This window comes from Teleopsis dalmanni, chromosome 2 (assembly GCF_002237135.1).
Source record: "Teleopsis dalmanni isolate 2A chromosome 2, ASM223713v2, whole genome shotgun sequence".
In the NCBI taxonomy this organism is placed as follows: Eukaryota; Metazoa; Arthropoda; class Insecta; order Diptera; family Diopsidae; genus Teleopsis; species Teleopsis dalmanni.
In genome coordinates, this window is record NC_051847.1 from 52,045,888 (window position 1) to 52,059,459 (window position 13,572).

The 13,572-nt window shown below is 28.2% G+C and overlaps 4 protein-coding genes across 4 annotated transcripts in view; 1 reads left to right on the plus strand and 3 right to left on the minus strand.

Moving 5' to 3' along the window:
* Positions 1–15: 15 nt before the first annotated feature.
* On the minus strand, positions 16–4,505 carry LOC119674531 (centrosomin-like). The gene is made up of 7 exons (XM_038085675.1): positions 4,461–4,505; positions 2,047–2,267; positions 1,854–1,985; positions 739–816; positions 466–669; positions 143–310; positions 16–48 (listed from the first exon to the last, which is right to left on the minus strand). Exons 1-7 carry the CDS (start codon positions 4,471–4,473, stop codon positions 16–18), a joined length of 849 nt encoding a protein of 282 aa, XP_037941603.1. The 5' UTR covers positions 4,474–4,505.
* A 1,265-nt stretch (positions 4,506–5,770) lies between these two features.
* Positions 5,771–6,197, minus strand: LOC119674532 (lysozyme P-like). The gene has a single exon (XM_038085676.1). The coding sequence runs from the start codon at positions 6,195–6,197 to the stop codon at positions 5,817–5,819; it is 381 nt and encodes a 126-aa protein (XP_037941604.1). The 3' UTR covers positions 5,771–5,816.
* Positions 6,198–8,757: 2,560 nt separating this feature from the next.
* LOC119674533 (lysozyme 1B-like) lies at positions 8,758–9,243 on the minus strand. Its single transcript, XM_038085677.1, has one exon. The coding sequence runs from the start codon at positions 9,241–9,243 to the stop codon at positions 8,809–8,811; it is 435 nt and encodes a 144-aa protein (XP_037941605.1). The 3' UTR covers positions 8,758–8,808.
* A 1,361-nt stretch (positions 9,244–10,604) lies between these two features.
* LOC119674534 (centrosomin-like) overlaps positions 10,605–13,572 on the plus strand; it is a 9,060-nt gene continuing 6,092 nt past the window's right edge. Inside the window, exon 1 of the mRNA XM_038085678.1 lies at positions 10,605–10,806. Coding sequence (XP_037941606.1) covers positions 10,605–10,806 — 202 coding nt within the window. The remainder of the gene's footprint in view (positions 10,807–13,572) is intronic.

Below are 13,572 nucleotides of genomic sequence, written 5' to 3' on the forward strand. Positions count from 1 at the left end.
TCTTTATGAAATATACTAGTTTCTATTAAATATAACAGTGACTTCGGTCTGAAAAATGTGACGTTAAATTACAACTTATATTGATAAATTGTGTAAGAAATTATTTCGTTCCGGTATAAAAAAAAATTATTATTGAACTTACTTGAAATTTAACAAGCAAAAACATTTGATCTCGCAATTGGGGTTCTATTAGGTTCACATAGCGTTCTTGTTCAAGATAAAGTTCATGAGTACTTTTCAAAGAAAGAGCCAAATTTTTATTTTCAGAAACGATTTTTCCATTAGAAGTATAAAGACTTATTGTAGTCATCTTGGGGGATATTTAATACAATGTATTACAAAAAATTAAGATATCTTTTTATAATTATTTATAAATAATAACTTATAAAAAAAAGAATTTATAGAAGTTAATCTAAACTAATAGAAATTACTTTTATCTACTGATTGTATTAATAATTAAATTACCTCTACGGTATTAATTTCTCTCTCTCTTGCTTCTAATGACTGCTCAAGATCTGATTTTTGACAACGCAACTCTTTGATTTGTTCTTGATATTCTTTTATTGTTTCATCTCGTCGTGTAAGAATGTCATCCAGTGCAGATATTTGATTTTGGAAGTCATTAATCTTTTCATTAGATGCTTTCAGTAACTCTTCCAGTTCACTTATCTATTGGAAAAACAATACGTTATAAAATTAAAAAATAAGTGATAGTTTTCAAATGTTAGCAAAACTTACCTTAGAGTTCGCTGCCATATTATTTAATTTTTCTGTGTTTTCACCTGTTGCAATTTCTTCTGATGTTTGACTACAATCCTGCAATTAATTAAATTAATTTTATTTTTTTTCTTGAAAATTTTTTAAGTTTGTATAAAAAATAAATGTTATTCAAAACAAAATAAGAATAAATCTAATATATCTTATAAACAAATATATTTCTCATGGACTACTTTCATTTAATTAAAGATAAGAATAACAAAAATCAAATAACTATTTTTTAATATATATCTGAAACTAGAAATATTTAAATTAATTATTTTAAATAATTATTATAATTAACAAAATCGAGGAATTGAGTCACATATGATTGGTTAATGGTTAAATATGAAGGAACACCATATCACGAATTAATTTTAAAAATTCAAAATAATTTAGTTCTGGTATAAAAAGCTATAAAAATAATTATGATAATTCTAGTATAATGTCTTAGAACTTAATAGATCGAATTCATAATCAGGTTAAATAAAAAAAAATTAAATAAAACGAAGAATTAAAAGTTTGCAAAGGCATTTAAGTCTACGTGTCGGAACTACTAGTCTAATATGATCATAATATAACATTATAACATATAATATAACATTCGTATTGGAGTACTATTATTTACAACGCTATATAAATCAATCTTGATTTATATATTTGGTAATATTTGGTATATTTGGTAATATGAAATTAAATTATGTTAATAGTCAAAATTTTGATTATACCAGTACTTATCTCTATCACATTATTATTATTATTATTATTTTTATTGATTATTATTGTTATTGTTGTAACCGGAAGAAAGTTACTAGTATTGTACCAATATATACATTATTACTTAATTCTGAATGATATTTTTATCAAATTTTTAAAAATATAGTAAACTACTTAAATACTAGTATGAACACATTTTGTTTGATGAAAGTAATAACACGCAATAACAAAATTATGGTTCTTATATCCTCTTTAAAACTATAAAATAAAATTTATTTGCAAATGTTTGCAAAATTTAGCATTCACAAATAATATCTAACAAATGAATAAGATTACACCAATATATACTAAAAAATATATATAATGAGGAATATGAATACCTTCTTATTATCTTCACTATTTTGCATCTGTTTTTCGTTTGCTATCTCCTCCATATGTGTCAGAGCAGCCGCAGCTTCTTTAAGCAATTCTTGCTTATCTTGAACATCTTTACGTAGCATTTCTACTTCAACCTTAAATTATAATATAAACAATAAAAAAAACTATTTAAAACTTTTTATTAATAATACACACCTTATAATCAACTAATTGTTTTAAAAGTGTATCTTCAGGTATGGTTTTATCTGGTTGATTATATCCTGGCACATTTTCTTCTAAAAAATATACACGTAGTCTTAGATTGAAGTTTTCCTTTCGTAAAGATACAATTTGTTCTTCGATCTCTCGAAGAGAATTTCCTTGTCCAGACATGAACCCTTGGGAGCCCACGCAGGGAGAACGGTATCCTACACCATCTGTAATTAACATAACACATAAACATTATTGTTAATGTTTCGTATAATTATTTCTTTGTATTATTGATATTTTATAAAACTATTAAATAAGTACCCTGAAAGATCAATATAGAATATAGTTGAAATATTTGTGTAAATCATATTTTTTAAAAACTAATTTAGAATGTATATTATTTTTAAATAAAATAATGTTTCAAAAACATAATTACAAATAAAAATTTTGGTCATTAAAACAATAAATTATATTATTTTTATATAACTATAAAAAAAATTCTTTTTTATATTATTTTAATTATTTGGATTTTTGGCTGACAGCTGTTTCGAGTATTGCCAAATATGCATCATCAATGGTCTTGGAAATAATTGTTGTATTTAATTATTCGTAAATAATTTTTTGAGACTGCACGTACCAGGAATCGACTCGTGCCCTGCCAAATTTGAAGCTCAGAGTCAGCGCTCTTAATTATAAATTATTATATTACTAAAAAATATGTTGCGTCTTCAGTATATAGAATTTATACATATTTATTTTTTAAAATATAAAGCGTGAGTTGAAATGATTTAAAATACGAAATTGCTTCTGTGGAACAGCATGAAAGCACTAATAAATCTTCATTTGAACTATAAAATTGAAATTATACATAATTTTCGTCACGATTAATTGTTATCTCACTTTATTTATACTGAAATAAATTCCAGTATAATTGAAGCAAGAACATTAAAAAGAGATTACATCATTTTATAACTTTCTCAACGACACTCTACAAAGTATTAGATCAAATTCTTTTAACAAGTTTGCTGACAGCTTTGAATATTTCTATAGTTACGTAAAATATACTAGGTAGTACTGTTAAGTCGAATTTATACATAATGAAGATGATAATCAGACGTATCTTAGTTTACTTTAAATCAGTTAATATACCATATTCATTATTCCTGTTTCTACTTTTTTTTAGAATGAAGCAGAAATCTTTTGCTAAAACTGTTGCTACTTTTTTTTAGAATGAAGCAGAAATCTTTTGCTAAAACTTACACATTTGAAAGGGAGGATTGTAATTCCTCTATTATGTTAATAGACATCAAACTTTCTACTAAACCCAAGATATATATGTTTATCTCAACGTTATATTAAATAGATAATACAGTTTGTACAGTGTTTTTAACTGTTAATACATTTTCAATATAATTTAAACACACATCGTGACATTTCGATAATACATCTCCTAAGATCTACCTTAAGGATTTATATTATAACTAATAGATGACTGCATAACAAACAACTATTTTTAAAATAGTCCAGTCCATTTTGGACTCCACCTGTTATAAATATAAACTTTACACAAGGTACATATTTCATCGTTTGAATAAATCACAATTTAAAAAAAAAAATGTGTCAATATAAAGAACATTGTACATTTGTATATATTACAGATTTTATAACAATGATACTGAAAAAAAAGAGGCAGAAAGTAAATAAAACAACAAAAAAAAAAATGAAAAAATAAGAATATGCGTCATCGGTTCTACGAAGTATATACCTTTAGAGTTATCCTCTCTAAATAATGCGTTGCGTTAAGATCGTTAAATTATTAATTTACGTCTGACCTTGTAACAATAAAGAGGTGATCTTTATTTGAATTTCTGCTCTCTGAGTTTAATTTTCAGTCTTGAAGACTGACCAGATCTGGTAAATTAAAGAAGTATACAATCAATCAAAATTCAATTTATATATTTTAGCTATATTAGGAAAACCCAAAAGTTGAAATGATATGTTGTTTTGATGAAGCAAATCTTTTTTTCATATAGGGAAGTTTTTCAGTGAATATATCTTTAAATTTATAGTAATGTTGCATTATAAGCTATCTTCCTCAAGGTGATCAATTAACAAAAAACCAATTTTGTACCAAAAAATTCACTTTATTCTTTAGTCTCAGAAATGTATATTACAGATCCATGTTTCTCTAAAATTTGTTTAACTTAAACTCTTCTAAGACAGAAATGGTTTAGTTAAGATATCTCGTTAAAATCTGGTCCCAAATATGTTAGTAGTGTTATATTGTTATTACAGAAAAATAATTTAGCACAGGTAATAAAATATAATAGTAACAGTGAAATAACCTATTACAGATGGAAATGTTATTTTATTTAATTGTACAGTATAAATTAAAAATATAATTAATATTGCTTGCTTACATGAATTATCCATGGTGACGTCTTTTAAAGTACCAGGACTTACGCTGAAAAATAAAAAAGAACAATTAATTAACATATAAAATAAAGTTAATTTTACTGTAATATAATAAAAAAATATTATTTGTATTATTGAAATTTTTTAATATATATATACAATTAATAAAATAATGTAATAAATGTAATAAATAATAAATATTCTCCTTATTTATAATTTTGGAGAAAAATATCTTCCTCCGGATATTAACGAGCATTTTTATATTCGATACGAAATATTAAGGATAAGTTAAGATAACAATTATCTTCCTATCCTTTTGTGATGTTTTTATCGTATGAAGGAGAACGAGAACGACTCCTGTTTACGAACATTTCCTGACTTTCCATTACATATTTGTACTACTCGTAAACTGCTTTTTATGGGCGGCAGTTTTTATATAAAACTGATTCATCATTTAGTCGTTTCATTACCAAAACAAAATTTAATCTTTGTGTAATAACTTAAAACTAAAATGAGCTAATTCAACTAACATAGTTGCAGCTCAACAAACTACTTAAAAGATTGAGATGTGGGTCTTCTTCTCAATTAGCAATACCCGATACTTTTTTAAAACTTTTAACTTAGTTCATAATTTTTAAAGATTATATGCAAATTATTTTATAATGGATTTTTACCGCTCATTTTTTATAAACACAAGCAGTACTTTAATTAGCAGGAATAAAACAGAATTGATTGGGTAACTTTAAATAAATTTTACAATATAAATATATATATAAATTATACAAAATAAGATAAGAATTATATAGTACGAACCACCAAAAAAAAAAGTCTAATGTGTCTTCAATAAAAAGCGCAAAATTAACATGATTAACTCTTAATGTTGAATATGTTTATATGGAAAACAAGTTACAGAATTTATATATTAAGTGAACTTGGATTAAACTTTAGTGACCTTTTCACTGCAATAGCATAAGATTAAGATAGGTGAACTTAGTGAATTTTTGCGGGCAAATCAAGATTTCTTTGGGTAAAAAGAATAAGCTAGATCTGTCGGCTAAGAGGTAATTTTTTTACAGGTAGACGTGGTATAATACACATCGATTATCTTTGTTCGACAATGAATATCATTTCATTAGAACTTAAAATGAATTTGAAGAATAACGAACACTGTATCCATTAATAATTCCTTTGCTCAATAAAAATGTTAAAAAAATAAATTTATTTTTTAACCTCATTTATATAAATCAGTCTTTTCAAGTTGTTTAACATGTAGCAATTTTATTAAATTTTTTTTTTTAATTTTCACATCATAATTTTTTATGAGTTGTCTTTTTGTTTGTATCATAAAACACTTTTTATACCTAAAAACACTCGTTTACATTCGGTAGGATGCGATTACAAGCTCTATAAACAGCCCATGCCTTCCAGCCTTGTAGTTTTTTTACTGTTTGTGCACAGCGAACAGATTCCCTTATGTCATCGCTTAGTAATAATTTACAATCCACAGCGCACAAATTCAGTGATGTTCTATTTGGTGATGAAACGCACCAAAATCGATCACTTATTTGAAAAATACCGAAATCATTTGACCAATTTCCATTTAATCGCCCAATGGCAGAAGTATTGTATTTGCTTTCATAACGAGCGATGCACACCCACACTGGCAGCTCCTGTTTGAGTACTCCTAATTTATGCATTTCACGTGCCAAATCGCAACGGCTTAACACTCTTGTTTGTCCCATGTAAATATATATTAACAACAAAAAAACGATCCAATATTTACTTGAATATTTCATAATAATTATTGTTTATAGTAACGTCGAAATCAACACTGATTACAAAGTCAGCTAAGCTAAACGGTTTAAATATATTTGAACTGCAATATTAATTCAGTGGAAGCCTAATCTGAGCGTCACTCGTGGGTGCTAATATGGAACCGAAACTTGTTTTCCATGATATATTTATACGGCATTTATTATTTGATCTTGCTACCATAAAAATTGTAAATTATATATTTAGTGCATATTTTATTCTTAATTATTATTTTATACTTTAACTTTGAAACAATAAAAATCAAAATTGTGTCGTGCATTCGTTTCTTAAATAATATAATAGATTGATTAAGTGTGTTTAATAGAATACCCAAGAGCACTCCTCCCCCTCCACTTTTTTGCACATTAATAAATTAGAATAATTTTTTAATTAAGATAATATTATGAAATATAGGCAACGTTTAATACAATGAAATATATTCCAGCTTCTGACTTGACACGCTGTTATGAACAATATTTACATACTATATATACCTACGTATAAAATAGTTGCAGTGAATTTGACGTGAAAAAAATGAGTTGACATTAACATGCATTATTATTAGTGAAATTGTGAGCTCAACTAATTAGAAACGAACAATAGAGTATTATAACCAGACATATTAAAAAAACCACTCATGTTACAAGTTAATTGATAAATCCTTTACTTATCGTAATTTATGCAAGCATTTACTTAATTCTAAATTTATTCAGGTAACTCAAGATCTACAGATCTGCCTGGGAGAATAGTTAGTAAGTAATATTCAAGTGGTGGCCATGTGCTCAAAGCACACTTGAGCATAATGGCGCGTTGTGATACCACGGATCAGCGTTGTTGATAAGCAGACTAAAGATCCGCGTACGAACAATGCCGAAAGGGACTACTCCCCCATACAAGTAGAAATGAACCAACCTGAATTTGTCTATTTGTGTGTCCAAACATCCAACTATATGCTAACTGAAGCTTTGTCATTCTCATAGCTTTATAACCACTTGGATGGTTATCGATCCATACCCAAGGGTCACCGAAGAAACGCCAAAATAAAAAGATACATAATTAGCCGTACAGACCATAATCTATCTAAGTACGTTAGTATACTTTACCCCCATCCACAAACTGATAAGTATATAGATAAAAACTTAGCCGATTCAATAATTATGAAGGATAAAAGCTCTATGTCGATAAAAAAAAAAGCAACACCAAAAATTTTAAATTTTCTTCTAGCCAATGATGAACAATAATAGATGAAGTACAGATTTCATCTCATCCACCGAGAGACGCAGAGAAACATCATACCGTAGTGCCGAACAAATTACGCTTCCAGCTCAAATATTTTTGGTTGATTGTCAGTTTGGCCCTTGCAAGTGAGATACCAATATCTATAAATAAATAAATAAAGCAAGAGGAAGGAGTGAACACAACAACTGCTCATTGTAAGCTTAAGACTCAATTTAAGATTTAAGTATTCACACACTGGAAAACCATTGCATCAATTTTTATTCTTTATTTTATATACAAAACACATACAACTACTTTTACGCAAAAGTACGAGCGATATACTAACATCTAATTATTTAAATCATTATAAAATATCACCACATATCATCGAATTCTAGACATCTTAAGCTAGACATATAACATGTACGACAGTTTTTGACTGCTACGCATCTTTAAACGAGATGTTGTCGCTATTGAACATTTGTCTTCCCCCGGTATGCGATTGCAGGCATATTGCAGGCAATTGCAAAGGAGATGAGCTAGACTAACGGACTACCTTAGGAACTCATTCGGAACATTTAAACTATGCGGCATGCAGTTTAACATTTGTCTTTCCCCGGTATGCGATCACACATCGCATATTGCAGACAATGACAAAGGAAATGAGCTAGACCAGCGGGTACCTTAGGAACTCATTCAGAACATTCAAACTATGCGGCATGCTATTAGCGCTTCGTAAACAATGAATTCTTTATAAATTGAGCAATTGAATACAGGATGGAAAAATTTCACAATCTCATTGAGGTCTTATAATAAGAATGCAAAGTGATCAATGTCGAAGTGATATTCCTGCTAAAAATTGTACCTTCTCTTCAATGACTATTGTCGCTACTGTGAGGTACACAAAAAAGTTCTAGAAGCTCACTTACAAAATCTTAGTAGGTTACAACTTTTCTTAAAGAGTATCTTGATCTTTTTTAAGGGTTACAGTAGGTTTTAAATAATTCTATATTCTGAGCTTAATAATATTCATAAGATCACCGTTATAACCTAACACAACCTATATTAAAATACACTAATCTGTATCTATAAACAATCATTTAACAATCCTTAACATTTTTGTATTTTTAATTTCATTACTTCTTTTAACCCGTTTTTCAACATTTTTATTAAGAAATTATTTCACAAAACTGTTTAAACAGTCATTAAACTGTTAAATTCAAATGAATGTGTATGAATATGTATAAATACTATATTTTTATAATCTGCAGTTCGAAACATTAATAAACGATCATAATCAAGTTTTTAGGACAATTGAAAATGTTATTCAAAACAAGCATCTGCGTCTGTTAATGTTGTATTACAGAATTCTTCGTAAACGGTCCATGCTGACCAACCTTGCTGCTTAAGTATCGTACGTGCACATATAACCGCTTTAGTAATGTCATCTGTGATTAGTTCAGTACAATTGACATTGCATTCATTGAACACATAGTATTCCGTATCATTTGCTGGATTACACCAAAATTTATCGCTGATTTGAAATAAACCATAATCGCTAGATCCGTCATCATTACGTCTACCAATAACATGTGTATTGAAACGACTTTCATATTCCGCAATACAAATCCAAAGTGGTAGTTCCGCCTTAGGCACATCCAATATGTACAACTCCCCAGCTAATTCACAACGTTTCAAGCGACGCGCGTAAACATTTTGGGAAATTATTAATAATGAAATGATTATTAATATGCTCATTACTGAGGAAAATGCACAAATTTTCACTTTAAAACAAACGAAACAATGCAGATTTAGCAATTTAGTTATTTTAAGATATTTTAACATGTTTGCCTCAAACATAAAACACGATTTCACTTTTAAAATAATTCGTGCTAGTACCCAGAAGATAAAATACTGAGAATTTAAATCAAAAAGCTTTGTAAAGACATTGGTAAACTGGTTTCGTTTAAAATTGAAATGAAATATGAAAAACTATAATTAAAAATAACCATAAACTATTGATGACATATGATGATCAAACATATAGATACTTTAAAGTAGAGATTATATAAAACTAATTATGATAATTATAGTTTTAAATTTTAATTTGCATAAGAACAATAACTTTAAATTATAGAAGAGTACTAAACTAATTTTCTTCAACGCAATGTAGGTATGGTATCTATTTTAAATAAAAATATCCACTCTGTTATGTTATTATTTTTATTACTAATAGTCAGATTATAATATGATTTATGATTTATAAAACTTGACTTCAGATTAGTATTGTTCGCCCTATTAGAAGAAGAAGATATCAGCAATTACAACAGTCAATAAATACGTCTCAATAGAAATAATTATACTAGTAGCAACAAACCAGTGGATATGTTGGTAGGTAACCTGTTTTCATTAAACAAAAGTAACTGAAATTATGAAAAAAACAAACTGTAAAGTACTTTAAAATAAGATTAAAATTAAAAATATAATCGCAGTCAGAATATATCAACTAAATGAAAATCAAATAGTTGAATATAGTTGTCTTCCTCAATGGTCTTCAATATGATTTCATTTAAATCCAAATTATCTTTTGAACAAACATTGAATTTTCTAATCAACATGAGAAGAAGAAATCATCTTTACGTGATGGAAATAAATTTTTAACATCATCAACTAAAAATCCTTGTATTTGTGGTAACCATGACATAGTTTTAAGTTTTAATACTGACTTAAGTCATGCTTAAACCATCATCTTCGATGCTATAATTCATACTTAATTCAGTTTTGCGATATAATGTACAATGAATAGCATATGCTTTATAACTTCACTAAAATTATAACTAACAGCACCTACAACGCGTTAAACAAGATCAAATACGAAAGACAGAATGATATCCTAGAAAAAAGATGGACAAAAAAAATTCTACATAAAAGAAACACGTTTAAATATTTAAACACAAAAGTAAATGTCGAAGCTGTCTACCAATTCAAATATCTGGGCAGTAACAAAGCATAACGTGGATAACAAATGGACTGCATTTGAAAACAACATAAAATAAAATCTTTTATGAATAAATGTAGTCAATCTCTGGAAAACCGTGTAGCAGTTTATAACACTCGCGATGGAGCAACAGAAAAGCAGATCACATCAGAAGCAGCGCAAAGATCTGTACTCGGTCCTGAACGATAACTTCGATGGTATCTTAGAGTTAGAAATGCCAGACAATACGTACTTGGTGGCATTTGTAGACGACGTAACCGTAGTGATAGGAACACGAAACAACAGAAAAAGAAGCGCAATGAAAGCTATGGAAACTAAATATGGTAAGGATACGAACGCTGAGAAAACGGAGCTAATACTATACTATAATGTCGCAGAAAACAGTTAAATATTTAGGTCTTCAAGTGGATTCTAGACTAACATACTGAACTCAGATTAAGAAACCGGAAACTAAAGCTACAGCATTCGAAACTACAGGAGCATTGATGGGACTTGTGGTAAACATAAGAGAACCCACACAGAGCAAAAGACAGCTCCTAATGACGACGGTAAACTCCATTCTCGTGTATTGAAGTGAGATATGGGAAGATACACTAAAAGAACAATATTGCAAAAAAGATTTAGCGTTAGTGCAACACATAACAGCTTTGAGGATATCTTCAACGTACTGCACCGTTTCTAAAGCAGTGGTACGTGGATGATGGAACACAAGGCTTATTTTAGATCTAAAAAACTGACTAGCAAGGGATTACTTAATTTAGTTCCTATCTGGTCATAGTTATTTCAACAACTACTTCTACCGAATGTGCAAAGTAAAATCACCAAATTGCATATATTGCAGAGCTAAATACTCGTATGATACCGCAGAGTACACATTCTTTGAATGCAAAAAATGGATATCCAAACGAGTAGTGCTAGTAGCGCAAGTTAGTGTTCTCTTCCTTAAGGAAGAGAATGTTGACAAAAACAATGATCGAAAACAAAACAAACTGGAATCACATAGTAATGTTTGCTGAAAAGATCCGAAAGTTGGATAAAGTAAATTTCGACAGAAGGTAACTGGAGTATGTGAATGTACTACACCAGGATGAAGTGCAAGGCTAGTCAACTGAAGCAGCAGTGGAACCTGGACGCAGGTCACACCGTCACACCTACCTCGTAGTAACACTAACGTAGTTCCGGAATAGGATAAGGTCTCTAGGAATGAAGGGTTTAGTTTGTGCGAGACGGAGACTCATTTGTTGGGGCATATGTACATTCTTATATTTATTATGTCATCATAATAATAAAACTAAAAAAAAATATTGAGGCTAGAAGGTTCAGTCAAATTTAAAATCATTTATAAATAATTAAACGCAGTATTTTAACGAAATCATTAAGTAGTGAAATATGTATGTTTGATCATTGACTTCAGACTTAATTAGTTGTGTTGCCACAAAATCTCAATATAACTCCTAATTTAATTATCAGGTTTTATTGATTACTTTGTTATAGACACATTAACAATAATGGGACATTATCCAACTCGAAACAGTTTTTTGAGTATAGCAATACTCAGGACAGGAGAATGTGTTCGATGGTTTTTTATTCTAAGGAATATATTTCTAAAAAAACATTTTTGAGAAATGTTCAATCATTTCTGAGCATAAAACTTTAAATTCAAAAGATTTATCTTTTGCTATCACTAATTTACTTATAAATTACTACAGTCAAATTAGTGCAAATTCATATTGGGATGCTTTTATTAAATATGACATAATTTGATAAAAAAAATAAAGTTATTCTTATAGTGAGTGTAGACGGAATTTTATATTAAGACTTTATTAAATCAAATTTTTTTTATTATGAAATTGTGTAATTAAATTAATATTTTATTAATACACACACATCACATATCTTACGCTACTAAGTTTAAAGTAGACACACAATTCTTTAAAATATTTTCAAAATTGCTCCAAGGAGGCATTTCTAAATATAAAAATTTAAATCTTTGAACTTTTTCTCAATTTGATTGTCGTCTATATTTCATGAAGTAGGCAGTCGTATATACCGTATTTATGGAAAAGAAATTTTAATTACGGAAGTAAAATAATGACATCATAATTCTTTGCAATGAATGTAGGTAAGCTGTAGATAACCATATGATTGTACTATATATGCAAAGAATTAAATTTTTATATAGAATAAAATCAATCTTATTATTTACTATTGACAGCGAAATATACTTAGCAGTACTTAACTTTGAAAAATTTTAATAACAAACAATTTCTTCATTGAGTTATTGTACATGGAGTGGTTTTACATAGAGCAGAGTTTACTAAAAATATACTTCTATTGTGACTGTGATCTGAATGTAGATACTGGGGTTAATAATCTTTTATAAAGAAATGAATAATTTCCTGTATGCATATATAATTAGAAATTATAAGTTTTTATATATGTTTTTGTTCAAACGCACGTAAACGCAATAATTATTTGGATTTAATAAACTAATAAAAATCATTTTAGATCTTTATTAATTAAGAGTATATTTACGAAAAATAAGTTAAAAAGTATAGAAGCATATATCATAAAGTCTATTATAAGATGAAGCTAATTGCATATTAAATTCAAAGCTATCAGTGTCAATAAAATTATAATTTATCAGTAAAAAGTAAAATTATCATAATTGCAAAATAATCAAACATAATGTATTACATGCACAGTCAAATTGACATAGTGCCTACAGCACTATGAACCAGTCAAATTGATATGGTTCTACAGAGACGAACCATTTATCAGTGAAGTCAATTGCACAAATAATGTTGCCGTGGTATGATTATACCTTTATACAGACTCTGTAACAATTACATTACTTGAATGTCAACTGACTTTGCTCAACTTTGCTGTAATTACAAAACTGGCAATTACTAAGCACTTTTTATGTTAGACAAATCAACAACCGAACAAATTCTCACTATCTGATAAATTATTGAAAAATTAAACAAGCAATCAAATTTTTATCACTTCTGTATTAATTTTAACCAATTATTTGATTCAATAGATAGAGATATATTACATAGAGTTCTGAAATACTCTTGCATACCCCA

Coding starts and splice junctions, on each gene's coding strand:
- LOC119674531 (XM_038085675.1), bottom strand. Junction 1,986..2,046: donor AACAATTAGTTGATTATAAG/GTGTGTATTATT, acceptor TTATAATTTAAG/GTTGAAGTAGAAATGCTACG. Junction 49..142: donor TTTTGCTTGTTAAATTTCAA/GTAAGTTCAATA, acceptor CACATTTTTCAG/ACCGAAGTCACTGTTATATT.
- LOC119674533 (XM_038085677.1), bottom strand. CDS start 9,243: ATGAGCATATTAATAATCATTTCATTATTAATAATTTCCCAAAATGTT.
- LOC119674532 (XM_038085676.1), bottom strand. CDS start 6,197: ATGGGACAAACAAGAGTGTTAAGCCGTTGCGATTTGGCACGTGAAATG.